This window comes from Benincasa hispida, chromosome 8, assembly GCF_027475165.1.
Source record: "Benincasa hispida cultivar pf3 chromosome 8, pf3_genome.v1.1, whole genome shotgun sequence".
Taxonomy (NCBI): Eukaryota; Viridiplantae; Streptophyta; class Magnoliopsida; order Cucurbitales; family Cucurbitaceae; genus Benincasa; species Benincasa hispida.
Window position 1 is genome coordinate 14001883 of NC_143485.1, and position 19058 is coordinate 14020940.

The following is a 19058-nucleotide window of genomic DNA, read 5'->3' on the forward strand; positions in this document are numbered from 1 at the left end:
AAGATTTTTCAGAGCCTTTTTAACCATCGGTACGATTGTTGGGAGAGTCTCGTCAGGAGAACCCTATCCTGATGGAAAAAAATTTCTTCGTCGAGAAAATTTGATCTCGCAATGATTGCAATTGGGAGGAGATATGTCGATGCCAGAATGGTGGCATTGACATAAGTCACCTTTCCTGACGCCAAAATTTGGTTTATTGGTGTCGGGATAAATACCCTAGGCTGCACCACTCTTTTGGCGTCGGCAAATGATTGGAACAAAAAACCTTTCCGATGCAAAATTAAAAAAATAAGCATCGGGAGAGGGTACCTTTCCCAACGTAAATTTGATTTAACGTCAGAAGAGATTACGTTTCTCCACGCCAATTTAATTTGGCGTTGAGAAAGATTTAAAAATGTACATACATTTTTGCTATTTTTTCCAGTGCCTTAAATTTAGATGGACTTTATATATATATATATATTTTAATTTACTAAAAATCAAACCTATTAATTTTTAAAGCTATAATTCAAAGTTGCTTGAATCTCACAAATTTAAGTTAATAAACTAAAATCAACAACTTTTACGTGTAATTAGTTTTCTTACATAATGTCCAATTTAGTTTCATAAAGTTAATTTAAAATTACATTATATCCACAAACATAAATATCGAAGTACCTATCAAATACAAATCTACAATTACATAATATCCACAAAATATTTCTTGATTTCTTCTCTCCTTCTTTAGTTGAACATAAACCCCAAGGCTCAAGATACCTCCGAAATACAAATTTAAATAGTTTTGATGCTACTAAATAATAATTTTATGCATCATACATTACCCCTTTAACAATAGCAACATTAATACAAAACTTAAAAATAACTATGCATTTATTCATATACTAATCTTAAACTCAATATAAAACTTAAACTTAAACGTAGTAAAACTAGTTACTTCAAATAAAATCTAGACATTTACCCTCACTCACTTTCTTCCCCTCTCAACGCATATCAAAACACAACATCAAAACTTAACATTCAACTCAAACTATTTCAACCTCAATATTTTATAAATACGTCAATATAAGACTTCAAATTTAACAAAGAACAATTAACAACTTTAAATATACTCTAGCATGCAAATAAAATTCATACCTCTAAAGACATAGTCCGGTGAATGAGATGAGAACTGCTGTGAAAAAGTTTAAAGACTTTACCATTTGAAGCAACCATTGTTCCCACATAAATATAAATATAATTCAGTCATAAATTAGCCCCAAATTATTTTAGCAATACTCAAATATCCCTATACTCATCACATATACTAATCTCAAACATATAAATATAACAACTAATCTAAAACTTGTTTGAAACTAAGAACAATAAAACTAAAAATAAAGAAAACAATCAACACTAAACTAAAACATAACAATATAAACTATTCCCTACCATCAAAGTAACTCAAACCAAACCTCATATACTAATAAAGAATAAAAATAACTCAAACCAAATCTCAACAACTAACACTTATGCTAAAGAATCTATATTGCATAGACAAATTACATAAAGATTGCATAAAATCATCATAGAAATTAAGTTTGTTATATCCATTCAAAGCCAAAAATAAAAGACCACAACATTGTAAATCAATCAAATTAGTAAATAAAATTCAACCTCATCTACATCATTTAATTAAAACATAACAATATAAACTACTCCCTACAATCAAACTCTAACTCAAACCAAACCTCATATGCCATAGAATAAAACTGACTCAAATAAAATAAGATGAAGTAGCCAAAGAAAGAGTTTGGGTTTACCCATATGTGTATAAATATGGTTAATTATGAAAGTTTTGGCCAGGGAATAGAGTCACAGAAGCAACTGAAGAAAGAGTTTGGGTTTATTCAAATCCACAAAATAAAGTTTTTGTTATCTTATTGTAGGCATCAATATCTTTCTAATAAAAAAAAAAACATCAAAATCTATAAAATCAAGACCCAACATTTTCACTTCCTCATGTACAAGACCCAACATTTTCATGCTACCAATTTAATAAGATTCTTAACAAAGTTGGCATGCCAATTTTTATAAATAGCAACATATAAATACGTTTATGTTGTTACTATAACTACAAGATAACAACATATACAGTCTTCTAATTAGTTTACTATCAAAGTTGAAGAGTTCATACCTATTTCAGTTATCTCCTTGTGATTTCATGAGTCGTAAAACCATGACTTTCAAGTCCATCTAACTCAACATCTAGAAACAAATTACAAAAATTAACTAAAACATAACAATATATAAACTATTTCTTTCTTCTTTATGTAAAAAGAAAGAAAATTTGAACAGTACCATGTAATCAGTGGTGATAAAAGGATTGTTAACCATAACAAGTTCAACATCGTTTCTCTAGAGAGAAACCCTTGCTACCTACCTTCCAATCCTTCCAAATCCTGAAATTTTATTTCCATAAGATTAGCCAGATCTAGGATATTTTAACCAGTTTAAACTAACGGGGGAATCAAATTCTTGATCTTTGTTGCAAATCAATGTAGAGAAAGAATATAACTAAATGAAAGAACAATTAGAAAAGTTCTCCAAAAAAGTACAAATTACTTAAAGAGGATCAACCAAAAGTAGAATCGAAATCATACCCAATGGAGAGAGATCCGCAAGAAATGGGGAGCCTTGAAAATAAGCAATCAAATCCCTAAAAAAAAACAAAAAAGTTAAAAAAAAAAAATTGTACCTTAACGGAGGTGGAAAAAAATGAGAGGGAGTAAATGACGGGAAATAGAAGGTGCTGGCCGAAAATTGGATTGAGAGCCACTACAAGAAAAATCACCTTTCTTAACGTTTACAATTTTAAATACTTGACATTTTTATGAAAAAAATGTCAAGAAATAGGTGATTTTAAAGATAAAACGTGAAGAATTGATTTTAAAAAGCGGTGGTTGTGCATTTTTTTCTAGAAAATACAATACTTGACGTTAAAAATGTCAAGTTCAATTAATGGATTCTTGACGTATTAAAAACGTCAAGAATTGTAGAATATACAGAGTAGCATTGCAATGCTAAAAAGTAGCGTTGCAACACTACGTATTTTGACGAAAAAATGAAAAATGTGCACGCCTCACGCACGTAGCGTTGCAACGCTATGGGTTTTGAAGAGAAAATTGCGCGCTCTTCAACAGCTTTGCAACGCTATCAGATAGGCTTAAGAGAAGTTCCAGCAGATTTAGTCGATTTTATTCCAAATACACTCGAAATCTTTTTGGTTTTTCATTTCCCTTTGATGCATCTTTGTTATTCCATCAATCTTGAAGAGATTCTTTAGATTTGAGGCATGAACTTTCAAAGTTAGGGCTTAATCCTGATTTTCTTGTTTAGATTGGGTTTAAGTCTTGATTTTCTTGGTTTGATTAGGCTTAATCTTGATTTTTTTGTTTAGGTTAGGCTTAATCTTGTTTAGATTAGGTTTAATTCTTGATTTTCTTGGTTTGAGGCATGAAATTTCAAAGTTAGGGCTTGATTTTCTTGGTTTGAGACATGAACTCACAAAGTTTAGGGCTTGATTTTTTTGGTTTGAGGCTTGAACTTTCAAAGTTAGGGTTTAATCTCTCATGTATATTCTTGAATCTCATAATAAACTCTTGTTTCATATTGTTCTTGAATGAGATTGAATTTTAGAAAACTTACCAATGTTGGGATTGCCACTTTGCCAATGTTAGGGCTTTAATTTAGAGAACTTGCAAGAACTTGCCACTTTTCTTTAGTTAAATGCTTGATAAAGTTAGATATGTCAATGTGTCTAATTTGTTAGGGGTTTTTGAACTAAGTAATGCTTTGCCAAACTTGGGTTCAATATTTAGTTATTGGAATTAATACATGTTTAGCACATTAGAGCACGTGCACGCCTTGGGTTCAATTTTTTTAGGTTCGATTACGCCTTGGGTTCAATTTTTTTTAGATGTGTTTGTCTTTGTTCTCTAATTTGCCTTGAGGTTCTCTGATTTGTCTTACTTTCTTGATATTGGAATGTTATAGAGCTAAATAACAAGTTGTATGTATTAGGAACTGGTTTGTTTTCCACAACTTGTTTTTTGAAGTTGATCATTGTTTATCATCTTTTCTTACTAGATTTACAATCATGGATAAATCATGAATGCAAAAGAGTAGATTATCCAAAGATTATGAATTGGGTGTGAAAAACTTCATAAAATTTGGATTTTCTAATAAATATAGCTCCAATATTCGTTGTCCTTGTTTTAAATGTGGGAATTGTAAATTGCATAGTAGCAAGGATATTAGAGATCATTTATATGTCAATAAGATTGATGAAAGTTATAAAATTTGGTTTTGGCATGGGGAAAAACTTCCTAACTCATCATTTTGTGGATAGTTTTCTATGTCTGACACTCATATGTATGAAGAGGCTGATGTTGGAAGTTTAAAAGAAATGGTTGAAGTTGCTCACAAGGAATATTCAAGAGATCTGAATGGATTTGAGAAGTTGCTTAATGATGCTAAAAAACCATTATATGAAGGGTGGTGCAAAAAATACACTAATTTACCTACATTAGTCACATTGTATAATTTAAAAGTTAGATATGAATGGAGTGATACTAGTTTTTCAGAACTACTCAAACCTTAAAGGAAATTTTACCCACTAGTAATGAGCTCCCAAATTCAATGCATGAAACAAAGAAAACTTTAAGTGCACTAAGAATGGAATATCAGAAGATTCATGCATGCCTTAATGATTGTTGTTTGTATAGAAAAGTATATACAGATGCAATTGAATGTCCTAAATGTAGTGAATCAAGGTGGAAAAATAGGAAGGATACAAAATGTAGGAAAAAACAAATACCTTCAAAAGTGATATGGTACTTTCTACCAATTCTACGCTTCAAAAGGCTTTTTAGAAGTATTGATTGTGCTAAAAACTTGACTTGGCACGCTGATGAAAGAATTGTAGATGGTAAGTTACGACATCCAGCAGACTCTCTGGCTTGGAAGTTAATAGACTCTAAATGGCCAGACTTCGGTTCTGAACCTAGGAATCTTCGTTTAGCATTGTCAGCTGATGGAGTAAATCTACATGGTGAAATGAGTTCTAAATATAGTTGTTGGCCTGTAGTGATAGTTATTTATAATCTTCCACCATGATTGTGTATGAAAAGAAAGTACATGATGCTATCAATGTTGATTTCGGGTCCAAAAAAACCAGGGGACGACATTGACACATACTTAGCACCACTAATTGAAGATGTAAAACTTTTATGGGAAAATGGTGTTGAATGGTACGATGCTTATCAATAAGAACTATTCAACTTACGGTCAGTTTTGTTGTGGACAATCAATGATTTTCCTACATATGGTAACCTAAGTGGATGTTGTGTGAAAGGGTATAAGGTGTGTCCAATTTGTGGGGACAATATGTCTTCTATAAGATTGAAATATGGGGAAAAAATGACATACCTTGGACATCGAAGATTTCTAGCACGAAATCATTTGTACAGGCACCAAAAAAATTCGTTTAACAGTCAAAAGAAACTTGGTACAATTCCAGAACCACTGTCTAGGGAGGCTATATATTTAAAAATCAAAGATCTTGAATTTCCTAAAGGAAAGAAGAACAATGAAAAAGAAACCACGAAAGGAAGTTCAAAAATTTGTTGGAACATGTTGTTTTCTTTTTTTCAACTGCCATACTGAAAAGATCTTCATATCAGGCATTGTTTAAATGTGATGCACATTGAAAAAAAATATTTGCATGAATATCTTAGGTACGCGTCTTGATATTCCAGGGAAAAGTAATGATGGATTGAATGCTAGACGTGATTTAGTTCATTTAAAAATTCGACCAGAGCTTGCATTTGTTAACGGTGATAAAGAAATCTTCATTCCTCTCGCATGCTATACTCTTACAAAGGAAGAAAAACGTTGTGTTTTAAAGACATTGTCAGGAATAAAGGTTCCTGAAGGTTACTCTTCGAATGTTAAAAACCTTGTGCTGATGATAAATTTAAAGCTTAATAGATTAAAATCTCACGATTGTCATGTGCTCTTACAACAATTATTTTCTATTGCGATAAGATCAATGCTACCAAAACATGTTCGGTATGTCATAACTCGATTGTGTATATTTTTCAATTCGGTATGAAACAAAGTCCTAGATGTGCAGCAATTAGAAAAGTTGGAGGAAGATATTGTGCTTATATTATGTTTATTGGAGAAGTATTTTCCTCCTTCATTTTTCATAATTATGATGCATATCACAGTACACATAGTTAGGGAAGTCAAACTTTGTGGGCCTATTGGTAGACCATTATTTAAAGGAGTTTCTTTCAAACTTGAACAAGAACTTTTATATCAAGCTCATCGGTATGTTTTGGAAAATACAATTGATGTGCAACCATATTTAGAGTAAGTTTGTTCAATGATTTTGGTTTTATTTTTTCATTTAGTTTATGATATAAAGCTAACTATATTATGTTTCAATGTTCACTTCAAAGAAAACATATGGTGGCTTTGCAATTGCAACATCGAAATAAGTCCAAAAATCAGAAATGGATTCAAGAGGAACATAATTGGACTTTTATATCTTGGCTACAAGAAGAGGTAAAATGTTCAACCTATTATTTTACATGCTCTTTTTAATGCCTGAGTTGGAATGAAAATTCTCATGGTAGGTTGCAACTGAGCTTGAAATGGGAAATATTGAAGTTTCAGATAACTTGAGGTGGATTGCTCGTGGTCCTCATCCTTTTGTGATTACATATGCCAGTTACGTAATTAATGGATGTCTCTATCACACAAAATCTTGTGATAAGGATCGAAGTGTACAAAATAGTGGAGTTAGTTTAGTTGCAAAAACGATGCAAGTGTCTAATTTAAAAGATAAAAATCCCATCATTGGGGATATGTCTTTTTATGGAGTGATACAAGAGATATGGGAATTAATTATCGTACGTTTAATGTTGTTGTGTTTAGATGTGATTGGGTTGAGAACAATAATGGTATCAAAATCGATGAGCTCGGTTTTATCTTAGTTGATTTAAATAGAATAGGTCACAAGTCTGATTCTTTTATATTAGCAACCCAAGCAAGACAAGTATTTTATGTTGAGGATCCAAGTGATGTTAGATGGTCAATTGTGCTTACCCCACCATAAAAGGACTTCGAAGATAGATATAATGATGACAAACTTAGAAATACAATATTACACTGTCAAGGAATACCCAATGATATGTTGAATGTTGATGTACATAATAACTTGGATGAGAACATGTCAATATATGTACGATCGAATTGTGAAGGCACATGGATACCTACATAACATTTGATGGGTAGGTTATATATTGTGTAATATGAAAATTGTTTTTTTTAATTTATAATTTTTATCAATCATATTTGATTTTTTGTTTGCTTAATATGTATACAATGCTAATTGTTTCTTAAATTTTATTGCAGTTTTTTATTTATACACCAGATGAAGCATAGTACAATGGGTGACGAAGATTTAGAGTTTGGTGACAAAGAAATAGTAGTTGTTAAGTGTTCGTTGATTTCGTGATTCGAGCTTAGGAGTGTATTGTATAAAATAATTAGAAAAATAAGTATAAATATGAATGATGCGTTGATGCGTTAGTGATGTGCAACAGGACGCATGACACTCCTTTATTGACGTTTAAGTTTTCCTAAATCATATCCAAGTATAAATCCAATTTAGGTTCCTGGTAAGTCCAGGGTCGAACTCAGGGATTCAGATTAAAGCTAATACAGACCTTGCATTGTAACTATTGTAGGGATATGCTAAGTGTATAGAGAAATGAGTTATTTACACTAAGGTGCTGGGTATGTGTGCAAGAAGATACAAAAAGGTAGAGTAGAGAATGATGGGTCGTGTGAAAATGGAGTTTGATGCAAGTGATATGCGTCGATCTAAATTGGATGTATACGAACAAGAATATGATGCGAATGAGATGACTTGTTTATCTCCGTTTATGCATTAGATTCTATTCGACACTTCTCAATGCGAATATCATATAATATCTATCTCTAGGATGTATGCGTCAAACACAGGATGCAATAAAACACCAGTGCATCTATCTCTAGATGTACTAGGCGTTCTAACTTGATGCTGGCTTACTTATTCTCTCGAATAGTTTCAGCTAAAGATGCTTTTAATAATTGATTTAGTTGGCTTGAGCGTTCGAAATGAAATTTTGCATGAAATATAGATGCATCCAACATAAACAAGAAATAAACAATGACAAAGTATGATAGATCAAATATGTGAATTTATAAAGAAACTGATTGTCTTTACATAACCAATACTTAATCAGATGAAAAGATGAAAGCGATAAGTAAGATGAAATGAAATGAGTCAAGCCGCAAAGTACAATCTCTTGTCCTCTTTGGCTCAATTCTAGTTGTGTACAACTACTTGTGGAAGAATTGGAAGAAGTGTCTCTCTCGAGCTCGGCTTCCGCCACTCCTTGATCGGCGATGATGGTGGTTCTCTTCCCTCTTGATCTTCTCGGCACCACAACACTACTCTAAAGATCTAAAACTAAGACTAAGTTAAAACTGAGACTAAAAACTAAGAGTTGAGAACTTGGAACTTTAAACTCTTTCATCTGGTGGGATTTCTTCTATTTATAGGCGTCGGTCTTCTCCAACTTGATGATGGACAACATTAAATTCCATACCCTGGTAAGTCGCCTGACACTCAGATGCTTTTTAGACGCCGCCCATTGCAAGTGCCCATGCTTGCAAGTGGTGATTTGTCACAAACAGCCTGAATCAATGAATCTTCCTTGCGTTGAATCCCTCTGACGCATGCCCATGCGTTAGACTTTGTCTGCGACACTTTTCTTAATCATGCGTTAACCTTTTGTTGAGATCCTGGAATATCATGCATTAGTGCCGCAGTACTTTAGCAATAAACATTCTTTTGCATGAGTTTGATAATGTTCGAGTAATTCCATGCATTTTCTCTAAAAATGATGAGATTTTATCATTAAAGACCCTAATTGTTCCAACTTATTAGCCACAATTACTTGTATTTCTACAAGTTATCATTAGGTCAAATGAAACCACCAATCAGAAGAACTGAAAACAGGGAGCTACTATTATGTTTGATGTAACATATATTAGGAGTGCGGGAGAGAAGTTTGTGGAATACAATGAAGATGGCGTACTCATTGGTGAAAATGGATCTAAGTTAAAGTCTTTCATTGGGTCCTCTATGCATTATCATGTACCTATTATATATACATCTTGGAAACGTGTGCCTATTGAGTTGAAAGATAAGATATATAGTACAGTTGAGGTATATATATTCAACTTTTTATCTTGATAATATTGTAGATGTATATGTAATGTTTTCACTAACTTTTCAATATTTAGGTCGCCTTTGTAATGGATACAAGATCTAGGAAGAACATTATGAAAGCTGCAAGCATAGCTTTTCGTCAGTTTAAGAATTGGTTAACAACAAAATACTTTATGCCATTTAAAGATGAACCTCAACTTCTAATAAATCCACCAGAAAAGTATTCATTTATTGATCAAAGTCATTTGGAAGAGTTTGTAAGATCGAGATTGTGTGTAAAGTTTCAAGTAAATGATTAATTTAATTTAATAAATATTTGTTATGTCATTCCTTACTAATAATAATTACGTTTGTATAGGAAAAAAGATACTTGCAAGAAGAACGTCGATCTAAGAATAAGTACAATCATCGAATTTCAAGAAAAGATTATGCTAACCTTGTTGAGGAGATGGTAAGAATTTAATATATGTCTAATTTTTTTTTCTTCATTTGAATATTGAAGAAAGTATCTTCAAATAAAAGTTATTTCGATCAAGCTAACCTCTGGAAGAAGGCTCGAGTTAATAAGAAAGGAGAATATGACAATGAAGATGTTCAAGAAGTCATCAATCGAATAGTAAGACAAGTATTAAATTTACATGAAGTATATGACATATAGCTTAATTATATTAAATTTCATTTCCTTTTAGGATGAGATCTTAAAGAATAATACAGATCCATTATGCCACAAACATCACTCCTAATGATATCTTAACACAAGCTTTGGGTACTCAAGAAAGGCACGGACATGTGTGTGGGGTTAGTGGTTTCATACAATGAAATGAAAGTCAAAACATGGGAAGGATGAAAACAAGAAAATTGTAAGTGAGAATGAAGCACTTCGTCAATGTGTTAGAGAATTAAAAGCTCGTCTTCAAATATCATCTTCAATAGCATTTTCTGGACATGAATGTTGCTCCAAGCTTTTTAGCAGATGAGATTGAATCTCAAGATAAACAAAAAGACAAGATGAAGACTGCATATGAAAAGAAACAGAAAGAGAAGATTAAGGTGGAGGAGATTTAGTCCCCAGAGAAATGAAGAGACAAGATAAAGGTGAATGTAAATTGCAATGTACAAGATTTGAAAATCTTTAAGGTAAGTGGCACTAATAAAATCAATTAAGTTCATCAAATGTCTAATTTTCTGCTTTATATACTTTTATTGCTATGATTTTGTTACATTAGGAGAAATCTTCAATGGAAATGACTAAGAAAAAAGAAGTCATTGACTCAACATCGGTTCTTCCAATATCTTTGAAATTCATTCTTAGATATACTGAGAAGGTGATGGCCAAAGAGTCTAGTATTTCTTTATAACTTCCAGTTGGGCTTTTTGGTATCAGTCGAAAGAGTTGTGTTCTGCAAGAGGACATAATTAACTTTTGTAAGATGGATGAAGTCAAGACAATGACTTTGGTGGCTTACATGGTGTAAGTAATGTTATTACTTTTGTAGACTTCAGTTCTAATGTATCTTTCCAATTTTTGACGTCTATATTTTTATGTTATAAATCTTTTGTAGGTACTTGCACTCATCATTTATTGATTCAAAGGAAAGTTACAATACACTTTTGTAGACTCATCTCTCATTTCCTCTGGACATACTTTTCAGGAAGTTAAAACTCGAAACCTGTGTAGTAGACTGATGGTCTCGGAAGCAAACCAATTAGTTCTTACCCCTTTTAATCCTAGGTGAGTTAAAACACGTTTTTTTTTTTTTTTTTTTTTTTATCAATTTCTATTAGCATAAAATACTAATTATATTTTATTAACTAGTGGTCACTGGGCATTACTTGCTATAAATGCATATGATGATACTGTGTACTACTTAGACTAAATAAGGACAACATCAAGGGTAGATATACGATATAACTGACACATAAGTTAATCTTTTTCATTTGTAGTGTTTGTTTTAAAGTGTACTTTATTTTAGAATAATTTGTGGTTATTTCTTGATAAATAGGGCAATTGCAATGTTTCAATCTCAAAAGAATATTAAAAAAAGCCGGAAGCAAACCTTATGGAGAATAGTAAAGGCAAGTATAAATTAACAATGACTACTTATTCATCATATTAAGTAGACATCTAGTGTATAAGGATTACTTCATTCTTATTTACTAGTTTTTTCTCTGTAGTGTCCTCTACAAGTTGAGAGCATCGAATGTGGATACTACATCATGAGGGATATTGTGACCAAAAGAAGCATTATCATCTCAGGTTTGGTATGTTATCGTTATTTGACATTTCAAATAGCATAGAGAAAAATATAATCCATTATAATATTTGGTTTTTATGTTTATAGATTGATACAAGGAAACCGTACTCACAAATCGAGTTAGATGAGGTGCGGATAAAGTTGGCTGGATTTTTAGGTTGCTACATGTGATTATGGTTGGTGATTTTGGATGTGTTTGTTCTGGCTGATCAATTTCTGGATTTACTTCATATCCATATAGGTGTAAATATCTTTTGGTATTGTTCAAACATGATAGTTTTGGATTGGGACATGTCTGGGTAGATGATGGTTCTGTTGATAGAAGTTTTGGAAAAGTATTTTTTGAAACTGTTCATATTGGGTTTGTTGAGATTGGTGTCCTAATTCTCCCGGAGTCTCGTAGTTTGTAAATAGTTTGTATACATTGTTATTAATAAAATAACTGTTATTTTATTTGCATTTACTCATATCCAATAAACTAAGATCCATGGTTATTTCATGTAAACTTAAGCATGTATGTGAGACATACAAGTGGATCGTCTTAAGTAATTAACTAAATGGTCTATAGTATAAGGATAAAGGAGGGATATCTTATCCTGGTGACACTATAAATACGGCCCGCTTTGTAAATATTTACAAGTGTTGTAAAGTGCTACAAATGGTCTGATTCTGACCATTCATGTGGAGACATGTGAGTGGAGGTTTCCTATACAAAGAGTTTGTATAAGACCGAACCACGAGATGATTCGTCTATTTATATAACGCCATTGATAATTGAGACTTACATTTCACAAAAATGACCATAGGTGACATGATCTTAATCCTGAGTGTTTTGGGAAATCCTGCATATGAGGGCGGTCCTTTGATTAGTATAGGTGAGGTGGCCAGATTGCCAAATCAACAAGCCTACCTTTTTGGGGATTCGTCTGATTGGGGAATTGAGAACTCAGTTACACAAGATTGAATTCACTCCTTCCCCAAAGCAGGGGTAAGTAGATAAATTACTCCCTTAAGGGTTCATTCTGGGTCTTAAACATAGTGGCCACACCCTCTCTTTGGAGGAGAGAACTCGGTCATGGTAGGACTATGACTTATTGTTCATTAGAGGAATCAATGGTACTTAAGGAGTTAGATATAACTGTTACGAAATCGATAATTAAAGAACACAAAAAGGAACATAGAGATAGAGAAGATCGACATACAGATATACGTGGTTCACTAACAGTGTGTTAGCTACGTCGACGGGCAGAGGGAGAACAATATTATTAGAGAGAATGTTTTCAGAAATTACATCAAAACAGCGCCTCTAGGGTTAGAGAGTTTATATAGCGCACTACTCTAAACCCTACTTGGTTGTTCGAAGTGCCAACAAACAGATGTAAGGTATTTCAACAGTAACTACAGGGGCAAAACGATAAATTGGCCCAACTATACTTACGAGTGATTTGTGAAGGGTTATCGCACTGATGATTGGTTATATGGATATAGAAATATATCTGTAGTGCGAAGAGTGCAGCTGTCGGTTTTTAGTGGAGTGCCCGACAGTTAACGGATGGTGGATTTCATGACTAAAGAATTTAATCAGTTATTCACGTACCGTTGGAGCTTTAAGCTACATGTCCATAAGGTCCCTTTGGTAGCTTAATGGATTCAAGTTGAGAATTAAATTTTGGGTTAGTTTGAAGTGGTCGAATTAACAAGAGAAAATTCAATTATATGTGATATAATTTGTGTGATGTATTAAATACATTGATTGGAGGATTTAATATAAATACGATTTATATTAAGTACCATAAAATAGAAAAAGAATTATGGTTTATATGTTTCATGTGATGAAATATTAAAACCATAGGTTATAAATATAATATGATAAATTGGTTATCATATTTATTTATAATATATTAAATATATGATAATTATTTCTTTTTCTCTAATAACTATTTGAGTGAGAGGTTATTGGAAGTTTTATAGTAACCATGAGATAAAAAGAAAATTGTTTTCCAAAATTAGTAGTTGTTTCATTCGGGAAATTCTCACGAAAATAGGTTATCAAGTAAAAATAGTTTTTACTAAACGAGAACTAAGCGATAACCGTTGAGAGTCTAGACGATCGCTTAGAATTGACTATACGATAGTTACTCTTTTGATCGTTGCTACACGATCGAGTAGCAAAGTCTATGTGATAGGCTGCTGTTTACTAAACAATCGAGTATATCGTCTATGCGATAGACAGTGTTCTTATCTCCCACTTACTCGATCGTTTACCTCCTATCTTTCTCAATCCAAGATCATACAAAGCCCACAACTCTTGGATTCTCACACCGAGAATACCAAGGTAACACTTGTGGTGGTGTTCTACATCCCTTCGTGAATCGAGTTGGACTCAATTGGATTAGAGGAGCATTCAAACGTTTGTACAGGTTCATGGAGGCTGTATTCCAGTCGTTGTATTCGAGTGCATTGTTGGATGCATTGGACATTGATCGAGGGATACTTGAAGAATGGTTCTTCAAAGGTACGCATACTATATCCCTTGAATCTTATTGTTGCATGTTGTAATTTCTTTTGATGCATAATCTATATGTTTCCGTTTAAGACTGTAGTCGTTGTGTTCATTCAGAATGGAATTTGGAACGATCCACTTCCGCTGCTCATGGAGATCTATGTTTGTGATTTCCTTCAAGGTTGACTGTTAGAATTATGTTCCTTATATTGTTTTGGAAGTGTCCATATGAGTTGACTGTTTTTTTCTAAAGAGATATTGGTGGTTTTTTGTTAATATATAAGTTTATCAATGCATGTATATTATTTTTTTTTTATTGATGAATGTATGTCATATATATACCAAATGTGGTTATTGGATCAAAATACAGAAGCAATTATAGGTAAAAACGTCAACATTGTAGATTTTTCTAGAAAAATCACAAGCAAATTTCTTGACGTTTTTTAAATGTCAAGTTCACAAAATTTCTTGACGTTTTTTCCTTGTCAAGAATGCCCATGTTTTTGACATTTCAAACATATAAGTGTCTGTATTTCTTGACGTTTTTTAAATGTCAAGTTCACAAAATTTCTTGACATTTTCTCCTTATCAAGAATGCCCATATTCTTGACATTTCAAACATGTAATTGTCTGTGTTTCTTCACATTTTTTAAATGTCAAATGTCATTTCTTGACGTTTTTAAAACGTCAAGAAAATCGATATTCTTGACATTTTTAAAACGTCAAGAAAAGTCATTCTTGACATTTAAAAAAGTCAAGAAACACTATTTTTGTAATAGTGAGCTGGTGGCGCAGAGGATACGAAGGGAAATAGAGGTGGGCGAACAAAGGGGGAAAGCAAATTGAGAAAAAGGGAAGGAAAAATGGAATGAGGCGTCAGATGTAGAGAGGGGTGGAGTAGTGGCATCGTCGCAGAGAGGGGTAGGGTTAGCGGCGCTAGGGTTAGGGTATAATAGGAAAAAAGAGAAGAGGGAGAGGAAGTAGGGGATCGGGCGAATGAGGGGGAAGGGAAAGGGGAAAATGGGCTTTTAAAATAGCCTTACGCGACGCTGTAAATAGCCTCTGCATATGCCAATTTTTCCTACAGTTTTCCAACTATTGGGAGATATATTAATATTTTTTAACAAAGAAAGTCATCTCTAGATGCCATCTGATATAACGTCGGGATATAGTCCTTTTCGGGATGGTAGGAAACTTGCGTCGAGAGAAGTCTTTCCTACCCCGACGACCATCAAAGTAGTGTCGACATAGTCACTTTCTCCCGATGACATTTTTTCCGTCGGAAAACATCACTTAAAAGCATCTGAAAAAGTTTTATTGGGAAAGATAAAATTTCTCGTAGTGTTTGCTTCGAGATTAAAAAAAATGAAGCCAAATGACTAAGCAGATTGTTTTTAGTTTTACAACAAAGTGCTTTCTAGAAAAAGGAATAAAGAAAATAAAAAATACAATAAAGTGGTATATCATCCCCAAACTTATGTTTGGAAGTGGTTTTAAAATGGTTAACTTTTTTTTTATTTTCAAAATTACTTCCAAAAATACTTTTAATAATTCAAAATTAATTTTAATAGTATGAAAAATATGTCTATAAATGAAAAATTAAACATTTAAGTGATTAGAGATGTGTTTTGGAATTATTTTTAAAATGACAAAAGTGATTTTCATCGTGTATCAAACTGTTTCAAAGTACTGGCCATTTCTAAAAAAAATGGTTTTCTATGCTATTAACTTCATTAAATATGTCAAATTACAAGAATTATTATCCAACCATTTTTTGATGAATAGCCTAATATGTTACAATATTACATAAAAAACAAGTCCAAAAGTCGATAATAGCCCAATTAATTTCTAGCTTTTTATTAGAAAAAAATTGAAAAGTCACATACATGAAAAAAAAAAAAAAAAAAAATGAAAATCTTGTGCTAAGTACCAAAATTTCAAAACCCATCACAATAGAAATTTTCTATTTCCATTAAATTTAGGAGACTTTATTTCTTCCCTAATTTGTCTAACAATTTTTTCTTTTTACAAATTTTGAATTTTGATTTAAAATTCAGAATCTCCAAATTTGGTAGATTGCATTTAATACATCATTATAGTACCAAATCTTGGTTTTCATCCAGAATTTTTCTTTTATATATATATTAGGTTTATTTCAAATATATACGATGTTGTTTCAAATATATACAATTTTATTTCAAATATATTTTGAACAATTACAGATTTATAGTTGTTATATAATATATATCCTATATTATAATTTTAGTGTTTATTAAGATATGTATTCCACTTACTTTGTCATATCTATCCACATTATGACAACCTTAGAGAGGGATGAATAGGATGCCCTTAAAGACAAATTGGAATGTATGGCGGAATTTGAAGTTTTATTCTGAAAAATGGCAAAACCGCCCAAGAATAAGAATTATGGCAACTCATGTGATATGCACATGACCACAAATTTTTAAATCCCTCATTTGTGCTTACCTTGTTCGTAGATTCAAACAGAAAATAGGGTCGAGGTATATATACACGGTAATTATTGATATTTGTTACAAATGCCCTCCTAATTTTGGTCATGTATTTAACATAATCTCTATATTTTATAATTATTTTAGATTCTATTTAAAAAAATTTCGAATTTATCTCACCTTAATCAAATATCCAGATTTTTCTACCAAATTTATGTTTTAAATATCCATATATTATTAAAACTTCTTTTATCCATATATTTTATTCAAATCTTCATATTGTTTTTCATAATTGTATACATACATTTTTAATGAATTAGCTATATATTTCTCACATTTTTAATAAATTAGTTGTATATGTTATTTTTTATATTGTTTTAATGTTTTAGTAAAAGAAATATCACTTCCTTAAAAAATGGTCATACGTTGATTGCATAAGAATCAGTTGGATTGTTGCTCCATACATCGCCATCGATTTATGTTTTCTTGTGGTTTCATTAACAAGCTACTATTTTTGCTATAACTTTACAATTAGGATTTGATTTAGAATAACCAATCTCTTTCTCGTTTTCTTCTTCTTTTGAAATTGAAATTTATTTTTAATATAAAATTTAGATTTTGATAACTACTTCACGAATTGATTTAAAATAAACCAATATCTTTTTCAACTTTCTCATCTAATTGATTCAAATTAGCTTTTTGTTTTGATTTGATTTAACCACTTTTCGAAAATATTCAGAATTAATCAATATTTAATTTGTTTATCACCATTTGAATTTGAATTTATAATACATCTTTAGATTTTATATTATTTTATTTATTTTTTATTATTCTAAATTCAGATTAATTTTTTATTTTAATTAGGATTTTACGGAATATTTTATACGTATTATCATCTAATATATTGTATATTTCATTTAAATTTGATCATTTTTTGTATTTTTTTAATGACCTTTTATTCATTAACATCTTATTATATTTGTTTTTGCTATGCCTCTACAACAAGTTATGCTTGTGGTTGATGAAGCTTATGAAAATGAAATTATGAATAAGTGTAATTGTAAATAAACGAACCCCTTTCTGATTTTTCTCCATGAATTATATTTGAATTTATATTTTATTATCAAATTAGATTTTATCTAACTACTTATCGATTTTTTTTAATCAAAATAAACAAAAACTTACTGTTTTTTTCTCCAATTTATATTTGAATTTATTTTTTATTATCAAATTTGATTTTATCTAACTAACTTTTGATTTGTTTATATGTTTGTTACAAATTCAATTGTATCTAAATATTTTTTTCATTATTTTATACATATTGTTATCAAATTAATTTGATCTTTTTTTCTTTATATTTTTTATGTTTTCAATTTTTCATATACAAACATGTAAAATGGCTTGTTAAACCTAAAAAGAAACATATAAATGAGAATTAAATTTTAAATGTTTGAAACATATGTGTGTATATATATATATATATATTTATTATTATTATTATTTATTAAAAGAAGATAACAAAAAACCCTAAACCTTATCTTCTTCATCTTCTTCACATAGCTGCCCCCAAAATCTCATTTTTTCCTTTGCAATCTCATGTTTTTTATCGTTGGTTCAGCAACTCTTTCTTAAATTCCATCATCTTGGCTAGCTTTCAACGACCACCCTAACCAGGTTGCTGACCTTTTTTCGCTTGCACACATGTTTTCTGCTTTTGTTTCTACTTTGAACATCAATTTCAACAATGACGTTCTGGGATTGATAGTGTTTAAAGTTGGTTTCCAAGATTCAATGAGCAAAATGGTCATATGGAATGAAGATGATCAGACTCCCTACAACTGTTTGGTGTCAAACGCAATCATACTTCCAATGGTCACATCGCCATGAATTGCAATTCATTCGCATATTCACTTACCAACAACTTTACTAGTAAAATCAACTTTGCTCTTTCTCACTTTGGAGAAGTCCACTGTTGTATAAATCTATAAGTTTTTAATGACCTTTGATTGCTCGTCATTTTCTAAACATGTATTTGTAGTTCTAGAATGTTTAGGTAGAGTGTATTTGTGATATTCGTGTTGTTTTTGAAGCAATGTATCCCTGCATTTTCATTTGTACTTAATTTTATTGTTTTAGGGTAGTTTTGTCATTTACTAATTAGTATTTTTTTATTATATAAATTCGTTTTGCTATTTTTATAATTTGAAACTTTTTTGCCATTTTTTCAAATGAAACTTTAAAATTTGTTGTTTCTCTTGTCAGCCATTTCTTAAAACTAATAAAAAAATTTCACTAAATGAGCCCAATTAAGCAAATTAATAAACGTTTTGCTAGAAAGTGATTTAAACAATAAATTTAATCTAAAATAATCAATAAATTAAAACTAACACTTTTAAGCACATTATTTAATTCTAATAATAAGATTGGTAATAGATATGCAAATTAAAGAACTATCAATAAAAGTAAACAAACATGAACAATAAATTTCAAAAATAAATATT

General features: G+C 31.1%; 1 protein-coding gene, 1 long non-coding RNA gene and 2 pseudogenes across 2 annotated transcripts; 3 read left to right on the plus strand and 1 right to left on the minus strand.

The window, feature by feature from the left end:
• Positions 1-718: 718 nt before the first annotated feature.
• On the minus strand, positions 719-2783 carry LOC150034375 (uncharacterized). Its single transcript, XR_016531628.1, has 4 exons — positions 2640-2783; positions 2338-2438; positions 2174-2244; positions 719-1168 (listed from the first exon to the last, which is right to left on the minus strand). It is a non-coding gene; the product is annotated as an uncharacterized LOC150034375 (long non-coding RNA).
• A 1610-nt stretch (positions 2784-4393) lies between these two features.
• Positions 4394-5703, plus strand: LOC150034376 (uncharacterized; annotated as a pseudogene).
• Positions 5704-6510: 807 nt separating this feature from the next.
• On the plus strand, positions 6511-10147 carry LOC150034377 (uncharacterized). Its single transcript, XM_090316696.1, has 7 exons — positions 6511-6609; positions 6681-6779; positions 9116-9325; positions 9403-9615; positions 9687-9779; positions 9831-9944; positions 10043-10147. Exons 1-7 carry the CDS (start codon positions 6511-6513, stop codon positions 10145-10147), a joined length of 933 nt encoding a protein of 310 aa, XP_090172822.1.
• Positions 10148-10273: 126 nt separating this feature from the next.
• LOC150034378 (uncharacterized) lies at positions 10274-11754 on the plus strand (annotated as a pseudogene).
• The last annotated feature ends 7304 nt before the right edge of the window (positions 11755-19058 follow it).

What these genes read in the sequence shown, in the direction of transcription:
- LOC150034377 (XM_090316696.1), top strand. Translation starts at nt 6,511, where the DNA reads ATGGTGGCTTTGCAATTGCAACATCGAAATAAGTCCAAAAATCAGAAA. An exon ending in CTAACCTTGTTGAGGAGATG is followed by an intron (nt 9,780 to 9,830) that starts GTAAGAATTTAA and finishes TGAATATTGAAG; the next exon opens with AAAGTATCTTCAAATAAAAG. An exon ending in AAGAAGTCATCAATCGAATA is followed by an intron (nt 9,945 to 10,042) that starts GTAAGACAAGTA and finishes AGAATAATACAG; the next exon opens with ATCCATTATGCCACAAACAT.